The sequence below is a fragment of the Schistocerca americana genome, chromosome 3 (assembly GCF_021461395.2).
Source record: "Schistocerca americana isolate TAMUIC-IGC-003095 chromosome 3, iqSchAmer2.1, whole genome shotgun sequence".
Classification (NCBI taxonomy): Eukaryota; Metazoa; Arthropoda; class Insecta; order Orthoptera; family Acrididae; genus Schistocerca; species Schistocerca americana.
Genome location: NC_060121.1, coordinates 670,638,952 through 670,663,711, shown reverse-complemented (window position 1 = coordinate 670,663,711; position 24,760 = coordinate 670,638,952). Strand labels below are relative to the sequence as shown.

At 43.7% G+C, this 24,760-nt stretch overlaps 1 protein-coding gene across 1 annotated transcript in view; it reads right to left on the bottom strand.

The window, feature by feature from the left end:
* LOC124606304 (pickpocket protein 28-like) overlaps positions 1–19,608 on the bottom strand; it is a 109,564-nt gene extending 89,956 nt beyond the window's left edge. The window contains exons 1-3 of the mRNA XM_047138286.1: positions 19,604–19,608; positions 19,348–19,449; positions 307–510 (exon numbers count right to left, since the gene is read on the bottom strand). Coding sequence (XP_046994242.1) covers positions 307–510; positions 19,348–19,449; positions 19,604–19,608 — 311 coding nt within the window. The remainder of the gene's footprint in view (positions 1–306; positions 511–19,347; positions 19,450–19,603) is intronic.
* Between the last annotated feature and the right edge of the window lie 5,152 nt (positions 19,609–24,760).

The following is a 24,760-nucleotide window of genomic DNA, read 5'->3' as shown; positions in this document are numbered from 1 at the left end:
GGCTGCCACTTTCTGCTAGCAAGCCAAAGACGTTGACTGACTTTTCTTTCTCCGTTGCATCTGCCTTGTGGCTCATACTATATGCAATAAAAGAAACAGGCGTCACGTTTTACTACATCCACGGGCGCACTGAATAAAACGATTCCCGTGTAATTGTCCTCCCGGTCATTTCAATCCATACCACTTAGTTGGTGGCGGCTGTTATTTTGTTATTTTTACTTTCAAAATAGCTGATGACTTTTTTTTCTGAGAACTTAGTAGGGAGCAAGTGGCAAATTTTACTCAATATATTTGAGGGTTACGTACTGGGACTCCATGATCCTCGTGGCTATGGAGTGCTTGGCCCTGTTCATGTTGCACACCGTCACGGCTGGAAACGGCAGCACGTTGAGCGGCGTGGCCGTAGGGGACAGCGTCACGATCACGGGGTCGTCCCACTTCTGGTACAGGATGGTGATGTAGTACGTGGCGGCCGCCACCGCCAGCAGAAACGACAGCAGCCAGAAGAACCTGCAAAAACTGTCGTACAGATGTCTGTGCCGCAAAAAGACATTTCTGTGGAATCACTAAAGCTACAACAATGTATTTCAGGCACAATCAATTCAGTGTTCTTTGCAACCTATATGACATGACTTCTTCTTTTTCGTTAGTGTTTAATGGGCCGTTGATAATGAAGTTACTTGTGGTGTCACCGCCAGACACCACACTTGCTAGGTGGTAGCCTTTAAATCGGCCGCGGTCCGTTAGTATACGTCGGACCCGCGTATCGCCACTATCAGTGATTGCAGACCGAGCGCCGCCACACGGCAGGTCTAGAGAGACTTCCTAGCACTCACCCCGTTGTACAACCGACTTTGCTAGCGATGGTTCACTGACAAAATACGCTCTCATTTGCCGAGACGATAGTTTAGCATAGCCTTCAGCTACGTCATTTGCTACGACCTAGCAAGGCGCCGTTACCAGTTACTATTGATACTGTGAATAATGTACCGTCAAGAGCGACGTTCACCATTAATGGATTAAAGTCAAGTATTCCACCAGCTACGTCCGTTTTTTCTAAATTCTAATTTCCTTGTCCTGTTCCAGACCTCACGCCAGCCTGCGTGAGCTAAAACGCGTGCCTTTCGGCTTCCTCTAGTAACACGGTGTTGGCTCTCCTGCCAACCACAACATTACTCACAATTTACTTTCGAAGCTCTTGAAGTAGCAGTTTCCGCAGGCAAAATTATTGGGTTTCAGTACCGACTTTTATGAAAATAAATTCTGTAGGTAGTAAACATGTTTTAAGTACCATTAATATTTGCTTTAACAAAATTAGGCCTGAAATCAGTTTTAGTCTGTTGTTGTCACTACCCTTAAATTTTTCGAAATTTTTTGGGTTACGTTGGACCACATTACATTACTGTGTACAGGTAACTTGTCATCTGCAACTCAGTGATGTTACTGTCAATTTTGTGGGCGAATTAACAAATAGCTTTATCTATATACATAATTTTATTGGATGAAAATATTTCGTGACTATATTTTGTATTAACGTACAGCCATTTTCGAGATATCTGTTCGTAGCTTTTGAAATACACACCAAAATGCGACGCCTGTCTTTGGAAAACTTCACTCTCGTGTAACAATTTTTTATTTTTACAGCCGGCCGCGGTGGTCTAGCGGTTCTAGGCGCGCAGTCCGGAACCGCGCGACTGCTACGGTCGCAGGTTCGAATCCTGCCTCGGGCATGGATGTGTGTGATGTCCTTAGGTTAGTTAGGTTTAAGTAGTTCTAAGTTCTAAGGGACTGCTGACCACAGATGTTAAGTCCCATAGTGCTCAGAGCCATTTGAACCATTTTATTTTTACAAGAAATAATGTTTCTGTTGCTGCTGTGTGCCCACTCCCCTTCCGTTTGTTCTCACATCAGTTTGGCATCAAATTTAAACTTTAATTACCTACTCTGCCCTTGCTCTCTCTCTCTCTCTCTCTCTCTCTCTCTCTCTCTCTCTGTGTGTGTGTGTGTGTGTGTTTATATGTTTCCGTCCTCTATTCAGTACAGTTCCTTCACTGTGTTAAATAGTGCGCAGTTGCGTAGAGTAGTGTAGCCGTTTATAATATGTTTTCTCTCTCCTAATGCTATGTGGAAGTTTTCCTGTAGTGAAAGTTCATATTGCAGACCGTGGCTGGATTTTAGTGTTTTTAAATCTGTTTCTGCTTTGGTTGGATGACTGTTGTAGGCTATTAAGTGGTCTGCAAAAGTGCTATTGAAGCTGTTACTTTTTATAACTCTGCGGTGTTCTGAATACTTTGTTTTAAAATCCCTGCGTATTTGTATCACTTGTAGTGACTGACTTGAGTTGCACGTAAGTTTGTATATTCCTGATCTGTTGAATTTATTTGTGTCAGCACAAAAGGACTAAACCAAAAAGGTAACACTCGAGACACACACATTGATAAAACAACAACCACTATTAGGAATATAGCAGCACTAAATTACTTTCAGTTCAACAAAGAATTTTATTCCCAACGCGCAGGACTGCCAGTGGGCTCACCGAATACTGTCCTTTCAATGATTTTTGAAACCAAAATACATGTAAACAAACAGGTCACGATTAAACCACATTAACAATAAGTTCTTACACAACAACACAACACAACACAGAGACAATGACTAAACACAAGACACAACAGCGCAAGAAGTCAGGTACAAAACAAAGTGGCACCTATACACCTACAGTAATAAAATAGTTCACAGACTAGGCGACATTTTAAAGAAACAGGGACTTTAAATACACTACTAGCCATTAAAATTGCTACACCAAGAAGAAATGCAGATGATAAACGGGTATTCATTGGACAAATATATTGTACTAGAACTGACATGTGATAACAGTTTCACGTAATTTGGGTGCATAGACCCTGAGAAATCAGTACCCAGAACAACCACCTCTGGCCGTAATAACGGCCTTGATACGCCTGGGCATTGAGACAAACAGAGCTTGGATGGTGTGTATAGGTACAGCTGCCCATGCAGCTTCAACACGAACCACAGTTCATCAAGAGTAGTGACTGGCGTATTGTGACGAGCCAGTTGCTCGACCACCACTGACCAGACGTTTTCAATTGCTGAGAGATCTGGAGAATGTGCTGGCCAGGGCAGCAGTCGAACATTTTCTCTATCCAGAAAGGCCCGTACAGGACCTGTAACATACGGTCGTGCATTATCCTGCTGAAATGTAGGGTTTGGCAGGGATCGAATGAAGGGTAGAGCCACGGGTCGTAACACATCTGAAATGTAGCGTCCACTGTTCATAGGGCTGTCAATGCGAACAAGACGTGACCGAGACGTGTAACCATTGATACCCCATAGCATCACGCCGGGTGATACGCCAGTATGGCGATGACGAATGCACACTTCCAATCTGCGTTCACCGCGATGTCGCCAAACGCGGATGCGACCATCATGATGCTGTAAACAGAACCTGGATTCATCCGTAAAAATGACGTTTTGCCATTCGTGCACCCAGGTTCGTCGTTGAGTACACCATCGCAGGCGCTCCTGTCTGTGATGCAGCGTCAAGGGTAACCGCAGCTATTGACTCCGAGCTGATAGTCCATGCTGCTGCAAACGTCGTCGAACTGTTCGTGCAGATGGTTGTTGTCTTGCAAACGTCCCCATCTGTTGATTCAGGGATCGAGACGTGGCTGCACGATCCGTTACAGCAATGTGGGTAAGATGCCTGTCATCTCGACTGCTAGTGATACGAGGCCGTTGGGATTCAGCCCGACGTTCCGTATTACCCTCCTGAAGCCACCGATTCCATATTCTGCTAACAGTCATTGGATCTCGACCAACGCGAGTAGCAACGTCGCGATACGATAAACCGCAATCGCGATAGGCTACAATCCGACCTTTATCAAAGTCGGAAACGTGATTGTACGCATTTCTCCTCCTTACACGAGGCATCACAACGACGTTTCACCAGACTACGCCGGTCAACTGCTGTTTGTGTATGAGAAATCGGTTGAATACTTTCCTCATGTCAGCACGTTGTAGGTGTCGCCAACGGTGCCAACCTTGTGTGAATGCTCTGAAAAGCTAATCATTTGCGTATCACAGCATCTTCTTCCTGTTGGTTAAATTTCGCGTCTGTAGCACGTCATCTTCGTAGCGTAACAATTTTAGTGGCCACTAGTGTAAGATACAGAACTGACAACCAAACAAAGAAAACTGTAAATAAAATACATTTAACAGAAGTACTAATAACTAGATTTCCATATGAAATAATGGAAATATTAGTTGGGAAAAGATGGTCTCACGCTCAACAATTATTAGAATTGTTACATCACCTGCGTCACTTAAATAAAGCAAAAGAAAAACTGGAAACTAAAATGTCAAATTGGGTTGCATTAATCGCAACCATACTTGGTTAAACAGTGGTAAAGCTAGATTCTGAAGGAATAATACAGCATGTTATCTTGAATGGAGAATCATCGTCAGATGCAGAAGTAATATCAGGTGTGTCCCACGGGAGTTCATGTTGTATGTTAATGATCTTGCAGACAGTATTAATAGTAACTTCAAGTTTTTTTACAGATGATGCAGTGAAGTACTATCTCAAAGATGCTGCATAAATATTTAGTCATATCTTGATAAGATTTCAACGTGGTACAGAAATTGGTAACTTGCTATAACCGTTCAGAAAAGTAAAATTTTGCACTTCACAAATCGAAAAAACGTAGTATCCTATGACTATAATGTCAATGAGTCACTGTTGGAATCAAATATTTCGGTGTAACACTTTGCAGGAATATGAAATGTATGATCACACAGATCATGCCTTGGGGAAAGCAGGTCGTAGACTTCAGTTTATTGGTAGAATACTGGGAAAGTGCAATCAGTCTACAAAGAAGATTGCTTAAAAATCACTCGTGCGACTGGTTCTAGAGTGTTGCTCCAGTGTGTTCGACCCATACCAGATAGGACTAACCTGGGATACTGAATGTACGCAGGGAAGGGCAACGCGAATGGTCACACGTTATTCAGAGCTGAGGAAGCTCGGCAGTTAGCTCGACTCCGCACGCTGGAGGCTCAAGAAAACGATCGCCGAAGGTATGACGCGAGCCACCGCCCTGTTGTCTACCAGCCTGATGACCTCGTCTGGATCTTCATTCCTGTTCGGAAGGTTGGTCTCTCTGAGAAGCTCCTCAGTCGCTACTTTGGACCTTATAAGGTTGTAAGACAGTTATCTTATGTTACGTATGAATTTCAAGATTTCGACCCCGACACAAGACGACGAAAGATCAGAGATACGGTCCACGTCCTTCGAATGCAGCCCTATAAGGATCCTGCAAACCCAGGAGAAATTCGAAGTTCCAGCGACAGGCAACAAGCGGAAAGGTGACGAAGAGCGTAGCATCAAAAGAAGTCATAAGAAGATCACCGCCATGGCGAGAATCAGTCATCAGAGGTCGTAGTATGCAGGGCCAATGACGCGTTCCCGGACCAGGACGACGTGACACAGAGAGGCTGTTCTCTTAAGAGGGGAGCAATGTCGCAGAAGAAGCTGAGTAGCACCGTGGTGTAGTGGTTATGACACTAAACTGTTACATGGAGGGGCGTGAGTTCAAAACTCACGTGGATTGTACAATTTTGATTCCTATATTCGGTTCGAGTACATTTTAGAAGTATCCACAAATGTCAAGAATCATTCTACTGGAATGTTCTGCAGCTGTATATATACTGTATGTGTTCTGGCCGGAGGCAGTTCGCTCCGCGCTCTTGTATGTGCAAGTGTTGAATAAACATTCGTTAAGTGAAGTTAGTGTTCGTCATTCTTCATCATTTTCTCTGCCTCGTCGCGGATTATTCAACGTTCCGTTGCTGACACACGGTATGCTCTCTGGATTGTTGGTTGATGGTCTCCAGTGCTAATCCGGTGCTTCACCGTCGATTTGTCTAATTTGCTCTTCACCTGTGGATTGAAGCATTCAGAGAACTCTTGAAGAATAACAAGTAGCTTCTTCTGATGTTCCTTAGTGAGATCTGGTGATAGTCGAGCTAAAAGATCTTGTCTCGTAGTGGTAGCACTAATTTCACCCACAGACTCGGCATGAGAGGTTTCTATGACGCTCAGCTGTTCGGCAGTTAGCAGCTCAGCCTTTGCTCCGCACATGCGTCTTGGAAGGATCTGCTGTTCTCGGCGACAGTTAACTACCCACAGTTCACAGAATCCCTTCTTAAACGAGACGACAGTGGCTGGAATGACCACGTTATTCTTCAGTGGTATGCTTCTCTTACATTCCACTTCGCCGGTCGGAGTGGCCGAGTGGTTCTAGGCGCGACAGTCTGAAACCGCGCGACCGCTACGGTCGCAGGTTCGAATCATGCTTCGGTCATGGATGTGTGTGATATCCTTAGGTTAGTTAGGTTTAAGTAGTTCTAAGGTTAGGTTAGGTTAGTGTTGTTTAACGTCCCGTCGACAACGAGGTCATTAGAGACGGAGTGCAAGCTCAGGTTAGGGAAGGATGGGGAAGGAAATCGGCCGTGCTCTTTCAAAGAACCATCCCGGCATTTGCCTGAAACGATTTAGGGAAATCACGGAAAATATAAATCAGGATGCCTGGAGACGGGATTGAACCGTCGTCCTCCCGAATGCGAGTCCAGTGTGCTAACCACTGCGCCACCTCGCTCGGTAAAGTAGTTCTAAGTTCTAGGGGACTGATGATCTCAGAAGTTAAGTCCCGTAGTGCTTAGAGCCAGCCATTCCACTACAAGATCCATGGGTTGATGCATGGTGTGACACATGACAGTTACCTTTCTAGAACTGACTGCATAAATGATCACTTCATCCAGCACACATAGTCTCCACACACTCTGATACGCATCTTCCAGTCCACAGTATCTCATCTCGTCTAGCATAATTTCGAAAAACCACAATCTATAATTGCCTGAGAAGCTTTCTAAAGGTCCCATCCGAGAATGACGTCATGACTACACACTTGCAAGACGATGAATTCTAAGGGCTGTGTACTCAGCGCCTCCAACAGAATAATGACACGTAGAAGAAGGTGTAAGGAGATGAATGACGAACACTAACTTCAATTAACGAAGGTTTATTCAGCACTTGCACATTCAAGAGTGCGGAGCGAACTGCCTCCGGCCAGACCACGTATAGTATATATACAACTGCAGAACATTCCAGTAGAATGATTCTTGACATTTGTGGAGACTTCTAGAATGTACTCGAACCGAATATAGAAATTAAAATTGTACAGTCCAGGTGAGTTTTGAACTCACGACCCTCCATGCAACAGTTTAGAATCATAATATATAATTTAAAATTGTACAGTACATATTAGTTTTGAACTCACGACCCTCCATGCAGTAGCTTAGTATCATAACCACTACACCACAGTGCTACTCAGCTACTACTATATATATAAAAATTCTTCAGTGGTATGCTTCTCTTACCCTCCAGTATATAGATGCGCTCTACAGATTTTAATAATAAAGAGTGATCTTTTATAAGTGTGGTCGCATGATACTTTAAATAAGTTAACGTGGGCAGGAGGCGCTGTGCTCCGTCGAGTTGAAATCTCATTTTTTTGGTGTCGTCTTTACTTACTAAATTCGCATCTAAAAATAGGTATAACATCGAAGAAAATTTAGAAAAGTTAAAAAACAATGATTTTGTAACTGTAGTGTAGATTTCACATAACGTCGGGATGAAGTACATGCGTGTACTGGCTATTGGTTGTACTGGATACTGAAATTAAAAGAAATTAAATGAAATTGGATTCCTGGCTCATAACTAAAAATAAATTGCGCTTCGATAACGTTTTGTTAAACTAAGACTAAAGTTACTGAAAAATAATACCCTGAAAGGCTTTTCAGGTGAGAGCAAACATATAGAACATATGAAACTTCCTGGCAGATTAAAACTGTGTGCCCGACCGAGACTCGAACTCGGGACCTTTGCCTTTTCGAGTCTCGGTCGGGCACACAGTTTTAATCTGCCAGGAAGTTTCATATCAGCGCACTCTCCGCTGCAGAGTGAAAATCTCATTCTGGAGATATAGAACATACTCTAGGTAGCTGTTACTGCGGACAGTTTAAGTGAAAGAGTTCTAGTGGTATCACGACTATCTAGTTTAAAAATGGAAACAAATTTTGTTTTTAAAGACAATTGCCTAAGATTGAAGGATACAGTTATTCTAGATGGGTTATAACTTATACATAACTAATTTAATTTGGCAAAGACAAAAAGGAAAGGATATTACAATTATTTTAATAACAGAATGTCAGTGTAGATAATAAAATGCATTGCTCACTTCGCTTGTAGCTTAATCTCTGTGACATAGTAATAAATTTTACACAAAAAGATAGAAATTTTCACTAGATAGAAATTTCGTAAATAAGTAATTATATTTTCTATTGATATTGACTTAATATTGATGAGAGAAGAGTTATACTTTTAATATCCATTCCTACATTAACTTTAAATGAGCTTAGTCTATTAATACACTGGTACTAGTCTGCAGTATAGAATTATAGAAGCCATTCTGAAATGTACCTTGGCTTTTACATCAGTACTGAAGCATCCTGTAATCTTGAGAAGATTATTCTTATTTAATGTCAGCCACATAGCTAGCCATATATGTCGACATCACAGGATCATAACTTACTTGGGATGAAAGATATTTTTACACGTGCACAACTTCGTATATAAAAATATTTGTCATAGATAAAATGCACGAATAAGTAAGTCCAGTTGGAGGGATGCTGCTGCTCTCAGCTACTCAACACTGATGGGGTACAGAGGACACCATCACCCTGCAGGCCTACTGGAGGCTTGACCCGGGTGACTTCGACACTGTTCGTCATCCGCCTTCGAATAGGTAGGCAACGTTGTTGTTCCGTCCACTCCTGAATCTGACACCAATTCTGTTGGTTCCTGTTTCCCAATCAAAGGTGAGAACCGATCCCTGTGTGTCAGTGAGTACATGAGATGGACCTGGCTCGAGATTGCTGAGCGCAAATCTTCGTCACCCACAACAGCACTTTGGAGATCGATGCCTATAGCTGAAGGCCACTGGACCACACAGTCGACGGCCACTCTGTGACCCACTGTGTCTACTCAGTGTTTTCGCCAGAAGTAGTTGTTGCGAAATGTTACGAACACAGGAAACTAACAGGTATGAATAGAGTGGAATTACAGGATAGCGGAATAATAACAAATGGTACGACTTGTCTCTTAGCAAGCACGACATTTCGCCTACCTGCTACGATCACTGAAATGACACACTTGTATGGGAACAACCTATGTTGTACTTGCCCGACAAGCCGCTAGAGGTGCTGGCTTCCCAAAACTTGACCTTCCTGAATTATATCCTGAATACAGTCTGTCTATGCTCACTAGACGAACTAGCAGAAACGCAAAGAGGGAGAATTACAGCCCAATAAATGTTCCAGCACACACAGGAATAACGTGATAGATATCATAGTATCACGACTATAAATGTGACATCTACCAGCGCTGTAGAGGTTTTGATTGAGGTTTGTGTAATATACTTCTGTTTCAAACGAAACTCAGAGCTCCGTTCAGATTTGCCTGTGCATCAGATACCCGTTGATTGGTTTGTAAATAAACGGGAGTACATGCAAACTAATAGATGAACCTATAAATATGGGAATAATTGTGTTAGCGAGTAAGAAATGACTTCTGCAAAGACGTTCTTTACCGATTCAAAATACCAGCCATTGAAAATCATGTAAATTAGCTGTATGGTAGTGGAAGAGTAACGGAAGTTGTATAATGTGTAACTACTCGTGCGGAATGCATGGGTTGGATAAAAAGTAGTGGAAACACTGTTATAATTCATCCCAGAATTTATTGGCAGACTTTCACTGCATTACACGCCCTCAATGTAATCGTCCCTTATTCCGGTCACGTACTCCTCACACAGATGGAAGGCGTCGTACCCATCAGCGCGGTTATCTCTCTTTATGTCTCTCAAGGACCGCCTTAAGACTTGGATGCGTCTTCTCTTGTTCTGTAGCGCGTGCCACGAAAAGGATCCTTCATTTAGGTGAATACGTCGTAAACACGTGGACTCTTACCAGGTGAATATGGTATATTATGTACCAGTATCTCTCCTCCCCCCTCCCCCCCCCCCCTCCCCCCCATGTACTCTGGAGGATGCAGTGCCGGGAAGGTGCCACCGCGTTCTTCTCAATATGGAACGAAGGTGATGTCGCAAGAAATTGCAGTAGTAGACTGCAGTGACCGTCTGTTAGGGTGCATAAACTGACCTGCCGTATTTTCACACAGTAAACATTGTAACTGACTAAAACACAGCGGTCACCGCACACTGCATTATTTCAAATGACATTCTGCTGTCAGCCACAGACAGCACGCATTCCATTTGACGAACATCCTTCATGTTACGGCAGCGTACGCACTACATTTTATCCAACTCTAGTATGTAAGATGTGTTTATTATGGGTACCCCAAATAAATATTAGAGACAAATTTTATGAAGGAAGGGGGAGAAATTATGCCCCAGGATAATATTCCCGACAGAGATTCTTCAAAGTTCTACTTCGGCGGCTGCCGGCAGCTGAACCGTCTGTGTCAGTGACTAGTAGACTGCCAGCTAGGGAAAAATGCTAAGCAGACTGCGGCAAACATGGAAGCTATAGCAACACAAGGGAGCACTGAGCACTGAAGTCTGCAAGTAGAGCATATGATAGCTTGAGAGCCGAGAGATACCGTAACACTATTGACAAAGCAGAATTTCGTAAGAAAGGCTAGGTACAACGCACCTTGAATCAGGTGTCGAGCCAGCAGAAAAGAGCTTTTGGAAGGTAACTTGCGAAAGTCTGAAGTCACAAGGAGAGCAAACAGCGAAGGAAAAACCAGGATACATAATGTCAAAGCCATCCCTATCGTCGCAGAGCGCACGGGAAGCGCCAGCTGTCCAGCAAGAGAGGAGTCTGTGGAGGTCTACCCTCGGTATGCCTAACTGTCTTTGAACGTCTATGGAGTTATGAGTTTGGCTGTGAGGACGCAGCTACCGCCAGCTGCACTGCCATCTCCCGAGACAACACTGATGGGACGCAGAGCACTTCATGACCCTCCAGGCCTGCTGGAGGCTTTACCTGCGTGACCTTAATGCTGTCCATCATCCACCTTCCAGTGGTTAGGCACCACTGCTGCTCATCCCATTCGTGGGGCTTACACTAGCGCTGGTGACTTCTGTTTCCTAAACGGGAACGGAGAACCGATCCCAGGGTGCCAGAGAGTACTTGGTCTGGATCGGGGACGAGACTCCTGAGTACAAATCTTCCGTGTCCACGAGAGCACTTTGGAGATCGATACGCAGAGCCGGTGGCCGCCGGATTCCGTGGTCTACGGCTGCTCTGTGATGCAACAGCCGCCACCTGACGGCCCTGTGCTCGTGTTACTGCAAGCTCGCCAGCATTCCAATGCTGATGAGGTGCTACTCCGCGGGTCTGGTTGGGGCACAGTGTTTTGGAAGACAATCCTGTATTACTGCCCAATAAATGTGTTATTGTCAATGATGCTTTCCTGGCACTTTTAAGAGTAACTAGGACCTCACCATCATATCCCTTCCGGATCTCTCCTGATGACTGTAGGAGTCTGTAACCAGATTACTTCGATACTCATATGGTCCTGTGTGCTCAGGTACCTGATTTTAATTCTACGTTCTTTTTTGGTTAATCCATTCAGTCCAAACTGTTGTTTATCACTGTACATCAAGTAATAATGTATATCGTTTATACGTGCATTATGATTTCATCAAGTTATATGATGTGGAATGCAGTGTAAACAAAGTTATGATGATGTTTCTAACTTTTTTTCCTTTGTACTTACATTTTGTATGAACCATTTTATATTGACTGTTTATACAGTGTTATTTTCTTAGATGTGGTTCCCGATGTATTACAGATCTGAATAAGTCTAATTGCTGTAGCTGAAACTAGTTACCAACTAAAATGTTATACTCACGACCTTGACTAATAAAGGATTTTTCTGAATACACTTTCATTAAACACAAATCGTTTATTTCCAATTTATCTATGACAAATAACAAAACTTATATCACTTCAGATAACACTTTCACACAATAATTTTTCTTTCACTTTTTTCTTTCCGGAAAAATGTACGCCGAAAGCTATGCACTGTATAATACTAACAACTTATCCTCTTTCTGAATATAACATTTCACCTGCTGAGTTGGGTTTCCAGGCTAGCAAATGAGATGTTAAGGTACACAAAATGAATACTAGACATCGTCGATGCGTCCTGTCTGTATTGGTACAGTATGAAGCAATGTATGTCTAATGTGAGTATTGTGTACACTATTTAGACGAAAGAAATCAAGCAGTGTGGTACTAGCCTTTTACAATGTTCAATAACTTCTTTGTAAAATAGTATTATACACTAAGGTTAAACCACATAAATTAACAAGGGTTAAAACAAACTGACCTTGTATTTTGTACTCTCCATCCAAGTATCCTAAATTAAGTTTCCCCTGGCTTCCCTGAATTACTTCAGACACATGCCAGGATGGCTCCTACCACAAGGCCGCCACCGATTATGCAGCCCATCCTTGTGTAACTAGACCTCTAAGTATGTAAACGTCTAAGTATGTAAACGCTAGTGCACATCACTTACGCAACGTTTGTAATTCTCAAATTGTAGTACGAGTATCATGATACGCCCAACATCCTTGTGAAAGCGATCCTTTTCTTCTGAGTAATCAGTCTTCTGGCTGGTTTGATGCGGCCTGCCAGGAAATACCCTCCAGGGCCAAGTCAACCTTTTCATCTCGGAGTAGCTAATGCACCCTAACTCCTCGATTATTTGCTGGATGTATTCCATTTTCTGTCTTCCTCTACAGGTTTTGCCCTGTACAGGTCCAGCTAATACCATGGAAGTTATTCTCTGATGTCGTTAACAAATGTCCTACCATCCTATCCCTCCTTCTTGTCAGTGTTTATCACTTATTCATTTCCTTGCGATTCTGTGGAGACGCTCTTCATTCCTTACTTTATCAGACCACCCAATTTTCAACATTCTTCTGTTGCACAACATCTCAGATACTTACATTCTCTTCAGTTCCGGTTTTGTCGAAGTCCATGTTTCCTTACGATACAGTACTAAGCTCCAAACATACATTCTCAGAAATTTCTTCGCCAAATTTTGGCCTATGTCTGACACCAATAGACTTCTCTTGAGCAGGAATGCCCTCTTTGTCAGTACTACTTGCTCTTTGTGTCCTCCTTGCGCTGTCCAACATCGATCATTTCGCTGCCTAGGTAGCTGAATTCCTTAACTTCTTCTATTTCATGATCTCAAGTTCCGATGACAAGTTTCACACTATTCTCATTTGAACTACTTTTCATTACCTTCGTCAATCTTCGATTTACTCTCAATCCATATTCTGTATCCATTAGACTGTTCACTCCATTCAACATATTCTGTAATTCTCCTTCACTAGCACTGAGGATATCAATGTCATCAGCCAATCTTATCATTGATCTCCTTTCAACCTACACTTTAATTCCACTCTTGAACCCTTTCCGTCATTGCTTCTTCGACGTATAGATTGAACAGTATGGACGTAATATTACATCCCTGCCTTACACTCTGTTTAATCCAAGCTCTTCGTTCTTGATTTCCACGCTTACTGTTGTCTCTTCGTTGTTGTACATGTTGCCTATTACCCGTCTTCCTCTACAGGTTACCCCTATTTTCCTTAAAATTTCGAACATCTCGCACCATTTGATATTGTCGAACAATTTTCGCAGTTCGATAAATCCTTTGAACGTGTCTTGATTTTTCTTCCTTCCATTATCAACTGCAAATTAAGAATAGCCTTTCTGCTGCACTTACCGTTCCTAAAGCGAAACTGATAGTCATCTACCAGATCATCAGTTTTCTTTTCCAATCTTCTGCAAATAATTATTGTCAGGAACTTGGATGCATGAGCTGTTAAGCCGATTGTGTGATAATTTCTCGCCCTTGTCGGCTCCTTCTAGCTTCCGAATTGTGTGGATGATGTTTTTCTGAAAGCCTTTTTGTCTAATATCCAATCTCACACATACTACACATCAACGTGAATAGTCGTTTTATTGTCACTTCTCAACAACTATCTTAGAAATACCAATGGAATGTTATCTACCCCTTCTGCCTTGTTCGATTTTAATCCCTCAAAGGTCTTTTAAATTCTGATTCTAACACTTGGATCCCCTATGTCTTCCCCGTCTACTCCTGTTTATTCTTCTATCACGTCGTCAGACAAGTGCTCTCCCTCACGGAGGGATTCGGTGCACTCTTTCCAACTACCAGTTGTCTCCTCTGAACTTACCAGTGGAATTACTAGTACACTCTTAATGTTACCGCCTTGCTCTTAATTTCGCTTAAGGTTGATTTGACTTTTCTATAAGCTGAAGCAGTCCTTCCGACAGCCATTTCTTTTTCGATTTCTTCACACTGTTAATGCAGCCATGTAACCTTAGCTTCCCTGCACTTCCTATTCATTTTATTCCTTAGTGAACTGTGATTCTGGACTCCTGAATTTCCCTGAACATTTTTGTACTTCCTTCTGTCGTCGATCAACTGAAGTACGAGGACCGTTCAATAAGTAACATAGCACATTTGTTTTCTACGCTAATTTCGGCTCAAAAATATGTAATTTGTTGTGGGATAGCCGGCCGCGGAGGCCGAGCGGTTCTAGGTGCTTCAGTCTGGAAACGCGCTACTGCTACGGTCGCAGGTTCGAATCCTGCCTCGGACATGGATGTGTATGATGTCCTTAGGTTAGTTAGGTTTCAGTAGTTCTAAGTCTAGGGGACTGATGACCACAGATGCTAAGTCCCATAGTGCTCAAATCCATTTTTTGTTGTTGTGGGATATCGTGGAATATTCCCGCTTCAGCCCCTATAGTTCCATGGGGTTCCGATACGTGGCAGCGCTATGCGTAGCCTTCAAATTGGTGTATGTAACGGAGGTGCCTACCAAGCAGAGAACTGGCATTGAGTTTCTGTTGGAAGAAAACAAGCATCGCAGATATTCTTAGATGCTTTCAGAATGTCTGCAGAGGCCTGACAGTGAACCAAAGCATAATGAGTCGTTGGGCGAGGCGTTTGTCACCATGGTAACAAGGCTGCACAAACCTGTCCGATCTCCCGCGTTAGACTGGCCGCACACAGCTGTGATTCGTGCAGTGTTGGAGCGTGCCGACGTTCTCATTCTAGGCATACGACGGATCCTAACCGGCTTTCAGAAAGAAATGTGAATCATTACTTATGAAACAGGTCTCGTATATTTTCTGTTATCCATGGCTGCTTCGCAGTTACCTTCCTGGTACCTACGCTTTTCTTTTCAGCTTCTGTGATTGCCCTTTTCAGAATGTCCATTTCACTTGAACTGAACTGCCTACTGAGCTATTCATTATTACAGTGTCTATAGTCTCAGAGAACTTCTAGAGTATGTCTTCATTCCTTAGTATTTCCATATCCCATTTATATTCTTCCTGTCAAATCTCTTAAACTTCAGGCTACGCTTCATCATCGCCGAATTGCGGTCTGAGTCTATATCTGTACCTGTGCACGCCTTACAATCCGATATCCGATTTAGGAATCTCTGAATGATCTTACGGAACCAAAGTGGTATCTTTCAGTATCTATCGGTCTTTACCAAGTGTTCTTCCCACTCTTCTGATTCTTGACAAGATTAGGCGCTATTACTAGCTAAAATATATTGCGGAAACCTGTCCGATCTCCCGCGTTAGGCCGGACGCACACAGTTTGTGATTCCTCCAGTGTTGGAGCGTGCCGACGTTCTCATTCTAGATGATCGACGGATTCCAACCCATTCCTATTGCCAAACCCCTATTCTCCCGCAACCTTTCTTCTATTCTTCTCCCTACAACGGCATTCGATTATTCTATGCTTAATATTTTTTCATCTCATTTTACGTACTGAATTACCCGTTCGCTATCCACATATACTTTTTCTATCTCTTCTCTTCTGTCTGCGACGTCGGCATGTATACCTGAACTATTGTCGGCGTTGATTTTCTGTCGATTTTCATGGGAACAACCTTCTCACTAAACTCTTCACAGTAGCTCACTCTCTGCCCCACCTTCTATTCACAAGGAATCCTCCGTTATACCATTTTCTGCTGCTGTTGATAATACCCTATAATCGTCTGACCAGAAAGCCGTATCTTCTTTTCATTGCACTTCACTGACCACCACTTTATCTAGATTTCCCTTTTGATATTTTCTAGATTCCCCACGATGTTCAAACTTCTGACAGTCCACGCCACGACTCGTAGAACGTTGCCCTTTCTTTGGTTACTCAATCTTTTTCTTATGCAGTCTCCTCCCGGAGTTGCGAATGGGGGAATAGACCCGAATCTTTAGCCACTGGAGAGATGAGGACGATTTTTCAGTAGGAGACCACATGCCCTGTGGATACACATTATGCGTCTTTAATGCAGTGGTTTACGTGGCCTTCTGAATCCTTATGCCGTTGACAATTGCTGTTTCTTCGCCTTTTAAGATCAGTGTCCTACCGCTAGGGCAGAAGAGTGCTCTGAAACTCTACCCGTGCCTCCATCCTCTCTGACAAGGTCTGTAGCAGAACGAGGGTGACTACTTACGCCAGAAGCTTTCGACCGCTATTGCTGATGATTTTCATTCAAAACTTAAACAGTGGCGAGATTGGAACCCGGACCCATGACGGTTTGATTAACTCTCAAAATTGCTTCCCCTGGACCATGGGTATCACAGGTGATTTTTCAGATAAATAATATCACTACCTCTACTACATATAAATATTTTTATCTGATACAAACAATTAAAAGGCTGGATAAAATATTATTATGGCAGAAGTTATTTAAAATTATTATGAGCGTATTTTTTGGATAGAAGAGTGATACATTCGGTCGTGTGGCAGAAGGGGCATATGGAGAGAATAATGGTAGTTGCCTAAATGCCTAGTCTAGTGTTGATAATAATGTGATAACGAGTATGAGCGTGACATTAAGCAGTCTTAAAGATACTAGGGTTCTAGCTTTTATATATGCTTTCGTACTCCAGTCTTCTATAGAAATGTTCCTTAATTAGAAACTTACAAAAGATCAATCTGTAGACTTTTTCTGTACCTTTAGAGCCTAACTGTCCGGCAAGACAATGTTGAACTTCAACCAGTGCTTAAGGAGATGGATGCACTGTTTCGCCCCTGCAGTTCAATAAATACATCGAGGAAGCAATGACGATACTAAAAGAAAGGTTGGAGGGTGGGATTAAAATTCTGGATGAAAGGATATCAATGATAAGATTCGCTGAAGACAATGCTATCCTCAGTGAAACTGAAGAAGAAATACAAGACATGTTAAATGGAATGAACAATCCGATCAGTAGAGAATAAGGACTGAAAGTAAACCGAACAAAATAATGAGCAACGGCGGAAGTGAAAACAAAATAAAACTAACATGAAAATTAGTGAACAGGAAATAGAAGCAAAAGAAACCATGACGGACGGAGCAAGGAGGACATAGAAAGCAGTTTAGCACAGGCAAAAAGGACATTTCTGACCAAGAGACATCTACTGATATCAAAGACACACTATGTGATGAAAAGTATCCGGACATCCCCAAAAACATACGTTTTTCATATTAGGTGCATTGCGCTGCCACCTACTGCCAGGTACTATATATCAGCGACCTCAGTAGTCATTCGACATCGTGAGAGAGCAGAATGGGGCGCTCCACGGAAAAAAACGGACTTCGAATTTGGTCAGGTGATTGGGTGTCACTTGTTACATATGTCTGTATGCGAGATTTCCACACACCTAAACATCCCTAGTTCCATTGTTTCCGATATGATAATGAAGTGGAAACGTGAAGGGATACACACAGCAAAAAGCGTATAGCCCAACCTCGTCTGTCGACTAACAGAGACCACCGACAGTTGGTCGTAATGTGTAATAGGCAGACATCTATCTAGAACATCTCACAGGAAATCCAAACTGCATCAGGATCCACTGCAAGTACTATGACAGTTAGACGGGAAGTGACAAAACATGGATTTCATGGTCGAGCGACTGCTCATAAGTTACACATCATGTCGGTAAATGCCAAATGACGCCTCGCTTGGTGTAAGGAGCGTAAACATTGGACGATAGAACAGTGGAAAAAGGTTGTGTGGTGTGACGAATCATGGTACACAATGTGGCGATCCGATGGGAGGGTGTGGGCATGGGGAATGCCCGGCGAACGTCATCTGCCAGCGTGTGTAGTGCCAACAGTAAAATTCGGAGGTGGTGGTGTTATGGTGTCGTCGTGGTTTTCATAAAGGTGGCTTGCGACCCTTGTTGTTTTGCGTGGCACTATCACAGCACAGGCCTACACTGATGTCTTAAGCACCTTCTTGCTTCCCACTGCCGAAGAGCAATTCGGGAATGGTGATTGCATCTTTCAACACCATTCGGCACCTGTTCATAATGCACGGCCTGTGGTGGACTGGTTACACGACAGTAACATCCCTGTAATGGACTGGCCTGCACGGAGTCCTGATCTGAATCCTATAGAACACCTTTGAGATGTTTTGGAATGCCGACTTCGTGCCAGGCCTCACCGACCGACATCGATACCTCTCCTCCGTGCAGCACTCCGTGAAGAATTGCCTGTTATTCCCCAGGAAACCTGCCAACACGTGATTGAACGTATGACTGCGAGAGAGGAAGCTGTCATGAAGATCAAGTGTGGGCCAACACCGTACTGAATTCCAGCATTACTAATTTAGGGCGCCACGAATTTGGATACTTTTGATCACATATTGTAGGAATCAGTTTGAGGAAGAAACTTCAGAGAATATAAGTTTGGAGCATAGCATTGTATGGAAGTGAAACACGGACTGTGCAAAAACGGAAGAGTATTCAAACATTTGGGATCTAGTATTACAGAAGAATTTCGAAAATTAGGTGGGCTAATAAGGTAAGGAACTAGGAGGTTCTCCAGAGAATCGGCGAGGAAAGGAACATATAGAAAATACTGACAAGAAGAAGGGACAGGAATGTTAGGGCATCTGATAAGACATCACAGAGACTCTAATACATCCAGCAAATAACTGAGAATGGAGGGTGCAAGTGCTACTCCTAGATGAGGAGGTTGGCGCAGGAGGGGAATTCGTGGCCAGTATCTGAAGAATAATGACTAAATAATATATAAACAAATTATTTTCCTAGAGGTTTAAAGTCGAATAAGCAACGATTTGTTGATATAGATGGCGACAATCATGTATTACAGAGGTGCCGGCTTACCTCTCGGCCAGGTGCAAGTGGTTGTCGCCGACGTACTTGAGGCCGTGCAGGGTGCTGGCCTGGCAGTATTCTCGCGCGCCGCGGCCCCAGCGCGCCAGCCGACTGGAGGGTAATGGTGAGAGCGGCGGCGGCGGCGGCGGCGGGGACGGCTGCACCAGACTGCAGCCCACCCAGGGCACCGGCGGCGGCGGCGGCGGCGACGCTGGCTGCCACGGCGGCACCCGCTGCAAACAGGAGGCCACCAATCACAGCGCACCTCATGCTAAGGGAACGCCAAAGGTGCTGCGCTCCAAAGGAACGCCGTCCTAGAGCTACGGTACTTGCTGAGTTGTCCAAGACGCAAGGTGGCCAGCGCCAGTCACCATATGTGGGTCTGGTATCAAAACCACTACAGTTCTAGGAAACGGGGCTCACTCCTAATCTTTAATACTCGCTTATAATAAGGCTTTGGAGAAATCACTCCTGCGTTGTCACCGCGATAGCTGAATGGTAGCCGGCACGTCAGCTCAGCGTGTTCGGTCAGAGAGCTGCTAGGCCTCTGTAATAAAAAATTGAGTGGAACGATCAACAAACGAACTTTAACGGATGTCATGTGACGTCCCCAACGACCAAACACAACGATCAACAACGAGAAAAAAAAATGGTCAGCGTGACGGACTGCTGTCCTAATGGGCCCGGGTTCGATTCCCGGCTGGGTCGGGGATTTTGTCCGCTCAGGGACTGTGTGTTGTGTTGTCTTCCTCACCGTTTCATCCCCATCCGGCACGCAGGTCGCCCAATGTGGCGTCGAATGTAATAAGACCTGCACCAAGGCGGCTGGACCTGCCCCGTAAGGGGCCTCCAGGCCAGTGACGCCAAACGCTTATTTCTATTCACTTCTGCATTGTACTCTCCTGTAATTTGCACGAGGGGCGTTCAAGAAGTAATGCAGCACATTTGTTTTCTCGGCCAATTTCTACTGAAAAAATACGGAATTTTTTGTGGGACGTCGTGGAATATCCCCGTGTCAACCCCTATAGTTTCGTGAAGTTCCGATAGGTGGCGGTGCTATATCTAGCCTTCAAAGCGGCGTCTGTAACGGACGTTCTTTCCAAGCAGGGAGCAGTCATTTAGTTTCTTTTGGCGGAAACCCAGAGAATCGCAGACCTTCATAGGCGTTTACGGAATGTCTACGGAGATCTGACAGTGAAAAAAAGCACGGTGAGTTGTTGGGCGAGCCGTCTGTTATCATAGATACAAGGTCGCGCAAAACGGTCGATCTTCCGGATGCCAGCCGGCCCCACACAGCTGTTACTCTTGCAATGTTGGAACGTACGAACACTCCCATTCGACGTGATCGACGTATCACACTCAAACACCTCGCTGCACAGCTGTATGTCTTGTTAGTAGTGCTGACACAGCCGTCCACCAGTTGGACCACTCAACGTCTGTGCCCACTGGGCTCCCTGCCGCCCGTGAGAAGACCATAAACAACGACGAAGGACCATCTGTCCAGAATTGCTTTTGCGTTACGAGACTGATCGTGACAACTTTTGTCGAACATCGTCACAGGACATGACATGGGTTCATCACTTAGATCCGCAAACAAAGCGGCAATTCATGGAGTAACTCCACACCACCTCTCCTCCGAAGAAAAAGTTCAAAGCCTACCGTCAGCCAGTAAAGTCATGGACACAGTCTTCTGTGGCTCTGAAGGAGTTATTTTGCTTAATATGCTCCCTCATGGTGCAACAATCAACTCCGAATTTTATTGTGCTACCTTCAGGAAACTGAAGAAACGACTTCGGCGTGTTAGTCACCACGGAAATGCGAACAAACTTCTCCTTCTCCACGACAATGCAGGCCCTCACACAAGTCTTCCCATCAGCGAGTAGCTCATAAAACTTCATTAGACTGCTGTTCCTCATCCACTCTATAGCCCGGATCTCGCACCTTCTGATTTCCATCTGTTTGGCACGATAAAGGATACAATCTGCGGGAAGCAGTATGTGGTTGATGGGGAGTTCATTGATGCAGCAAGACGTTGGCTCGGATGTCGACCAGTAAAATGGTAATACGCAAGCATAGAGGTCCTCCCAGTAAAGTGGCGTAAGGCAGTCGGTTTATGTTGAAAACCAGGGTTTTGTGGCCAAGAGAGTGAAGAATAACATCATGTATTGAAATCCAGAATAAAACCAACCTGCTTTCAGAAAAATTACTTATGGAAAACGACTCCTAACAACATCCTGATGGGGTAACACGAATGATTCTCAACTAAACAGTGACAGGTCGTCACTGATATCTCACAGACAGATCACACATGCTTATATTTAACCCTGCTCTTAGCAACAGATCCGTTTGCACTGCAGGTTAAAGCAGCTGTTTCATTGAATCTGTTCTACAAATAATAACCCTCAAAATGTAAGAGCAGGTGACACAGAGTGAATAACTTGACTGCATAATGTACTTCATTCTTTAATTGTTTGGTTCAAACAGTGATGGTCAAATAAATGTTATTAATTAAAACCAACTGTAAGTCTTAAAGAAGTACGTAGGTTGTATTATATAGTTCAGATTACCCAAACAGATCTAAAATACCTAGTGAGTATGCGTTTCTGCGAAAATTTCTCAATACAGTCACGGACACGAGGGTATTTTTGAATTGTAGCAGCTCACCCATAGCAGTACTCATTCAAGGGAGTACATTTCCACACAGACTGTTTGAAAATTAATTACGAAGTCATTCTGACTTGTGAAATGTTTAAGTGGCACCCTACAATTTAAAAGTTGGTTCTTCTTCTGTAGCTGATCGTCCGCAGCTCGTGGTCGAGCGGTAGCGTTCTCGCTTCCCGCGCCCGGTTTCCCGGGTTCGATTCCCGGCGGGGTAAGGAGTTTTCTCTGCCTCATGACGATTGGGTGTTGTGTGATGCCCTTAGGTTAGTTAGGTTTATGTAGTTCTAAGTTCTAGGGGACTGATGGCCATAGATGTTAAGTCCCATAGTGCTCAGAGCCATTTGAATTTTTTTGTAGCTGATCGTGTTACTGTGTACAAACCACACCCTCAAAATAGAAAATGCTGCACAACGTCGAAGTTTATTGCTAAGATACAATTCATTACTTGGAAAAATTTCAACACTTACGAAAGCGTCTGGGTTGAATTATATTTTGACCTGCTAGGAAACAAAGTTCTACTACCTCTTTCGCACTGCTTAAATTTTAACATGCTCCGAAGTCGAATTTCTAACCTCCTCTAAGCACTAAAACCAAATAGACCACGAGGCTCGGAACATGTTGCCTTAAATACTCTTGCCTCCTCCCCACACAAATTTACTTCAGCCGCACAGCGCAAACTTTGGATAGAGGCCATTTACTGAAATACAGAGCATCATTGCATTAAGCTTATTAGAATAGAATTTTTTTTTTCTTTCCATAACTGTCAGGGTGAGGCCAAACTGCAAAGTCTATCAGTCATTCACAAACACTTTTGAGCCGTGGTAAAAATTGCTGTTTTGAAGAGCGCACCGCAGCGCGGAGTGCGAAGCAGTCGCCCTCCGTTTCCGGCGGTGGCGTCGCTGTGGCAATCGCAGCTTTGGTGTCTCCCTCTGGTGGGAAAGGGGAAAGGTTGCCTGTCACGTGCATTTAAGGGGCGCTATGAACTCGCCAGTCGGTCAGTCTGGGTCAGTCTCCCGTCCCCAGCTTGCTAGTCTGTCTCTCGTCCGTATATGTTAGGCAGTTAGCATGTGTCTGTCGTTCGGTGTGCTAATATGTCTGTCGTTCGGATCAACTTTTAAAGCTGGCAAAATGAGAGTCTTTCCAGTCCGCCAAAAAGAGAACTAACCGAGTGGTCGCCCGGTCGGGGTTTAGTTCCTACATTTGAGTCTGCGCGTTAGGCCGCCAGTCTGCTCGAGTTTGCTCAGGCAGCGGTCATTGGCGGTTGGATCGATCGGTTTTGGTCTGTCGCGCACTGAGACACAAGATGACTTGTCCGTCTTGAGCGTCGGTGTATGTGAGGTCGCCACGTGAGTCCAGTGGGCAGCGGCGTATAGCGAGGGGTAGTGACTTCGCGGTCGACGCAAGTGCAACAGGAGTCAACCCACGACATCAGTCTGGCCGGTACGAGCTGCGACGCCGTGAGACGGGAGATCGGCGCGCCTTCCTGCGTCCGCTGAAGCGGCTGGCAGCGGTCGATTCGGGAGAGCGATTTGGGGGTGCTGCGCCAGGTCTTCTAGAGAAATCGCAGTTTATGAGAAGTTAAGTGATTGGTGATATGTTGTTTGATTTACTCTTGTTAAACGCTACTTGTTTTCTTGGTGAGGTCACCAGCCGTTTTGCTTTGGGGTCGTCCCACCATTCTTCTCCGTTTGCCCACCCGCGGGAAGGTGGTTGTTTATAAATTCGGTGGTCCGTTTTTCCCTTGTGGAGTAGGGGCGGGTTAGAGCAACCTGCGGTTCGGGTTGTTCGGTAATCTCCCTATCAATCTACCGTACGTTAGTAGCTGCCTCCGCCATGTTTGTCGGATTTAGTGTGTTAACGAATTTATTGCTTGGAGTGTAACGGCCTAATACCTGAAATATGTTTTGATCTTTGGAAACTTTGATATTATTGCCTATGATCTTGAGAGGCGGTATCTGTGTACTGTAGAGCATCTTAACTATTGTTTGGCCAACCTTGTAGACTTTTATATAAGATTGCATTTCATGGGTTTTATTTAAATGATCATTTTAGTATATAAGGTTGCCACCCTTTCACCGTAAGACTTTTCTTGGAAGTTAAAATCAAGTTGCACCTTCGGTGGCAAGGTTAATATTTTAACTGTTAGTGTTTTGTACCCTTTCCGTCACTCCTACGGGGGGTGCATAGTTTGTGTGCTTGTGTAAATTGTTAAAACTCTTAGTTTAACGTTATCTGGTGTGTTGCAGATTTGCACCTGTGTAGTATTTCAGAAGCTGTTGTGAGCGGTCGTAACTACGGCCGTGTCAAAAGGGAGCGGCAAGGTTCTCTGCTCGAAAGCTCATACAGTCAAAACTTGTTTCTTTCTGCCTCTGAATAAATTGTAACTTTGATCTTTAGAGGGTGCTATCTGATTATAATTTTAAATCTGTTTCTTATAAGAAAATGCTTTTAGGCACTATTAAAGTGAATAAAATTCCCATTTGTTAAAAGGAATTTGGTTATGATTTCATCAGTTACTCCCTGGCAACTACTTCCATGCTTACATAGTGTGATTAAATGTGTTAATATTTTTGAAGAATCGCTAGTAAATAACATAAATTCTTAAGAATATTCATTGAAAATAAATCACAGTTCAACTTTAAATAAAGAAAATATATCTAAATATTAGTCTACTGATTAATACGACCTAATATTTTACAACTGCTTTTTATTGATGGTGTCAATCTTCACATATTTCACGTTACTTTTGAATTATATTCAT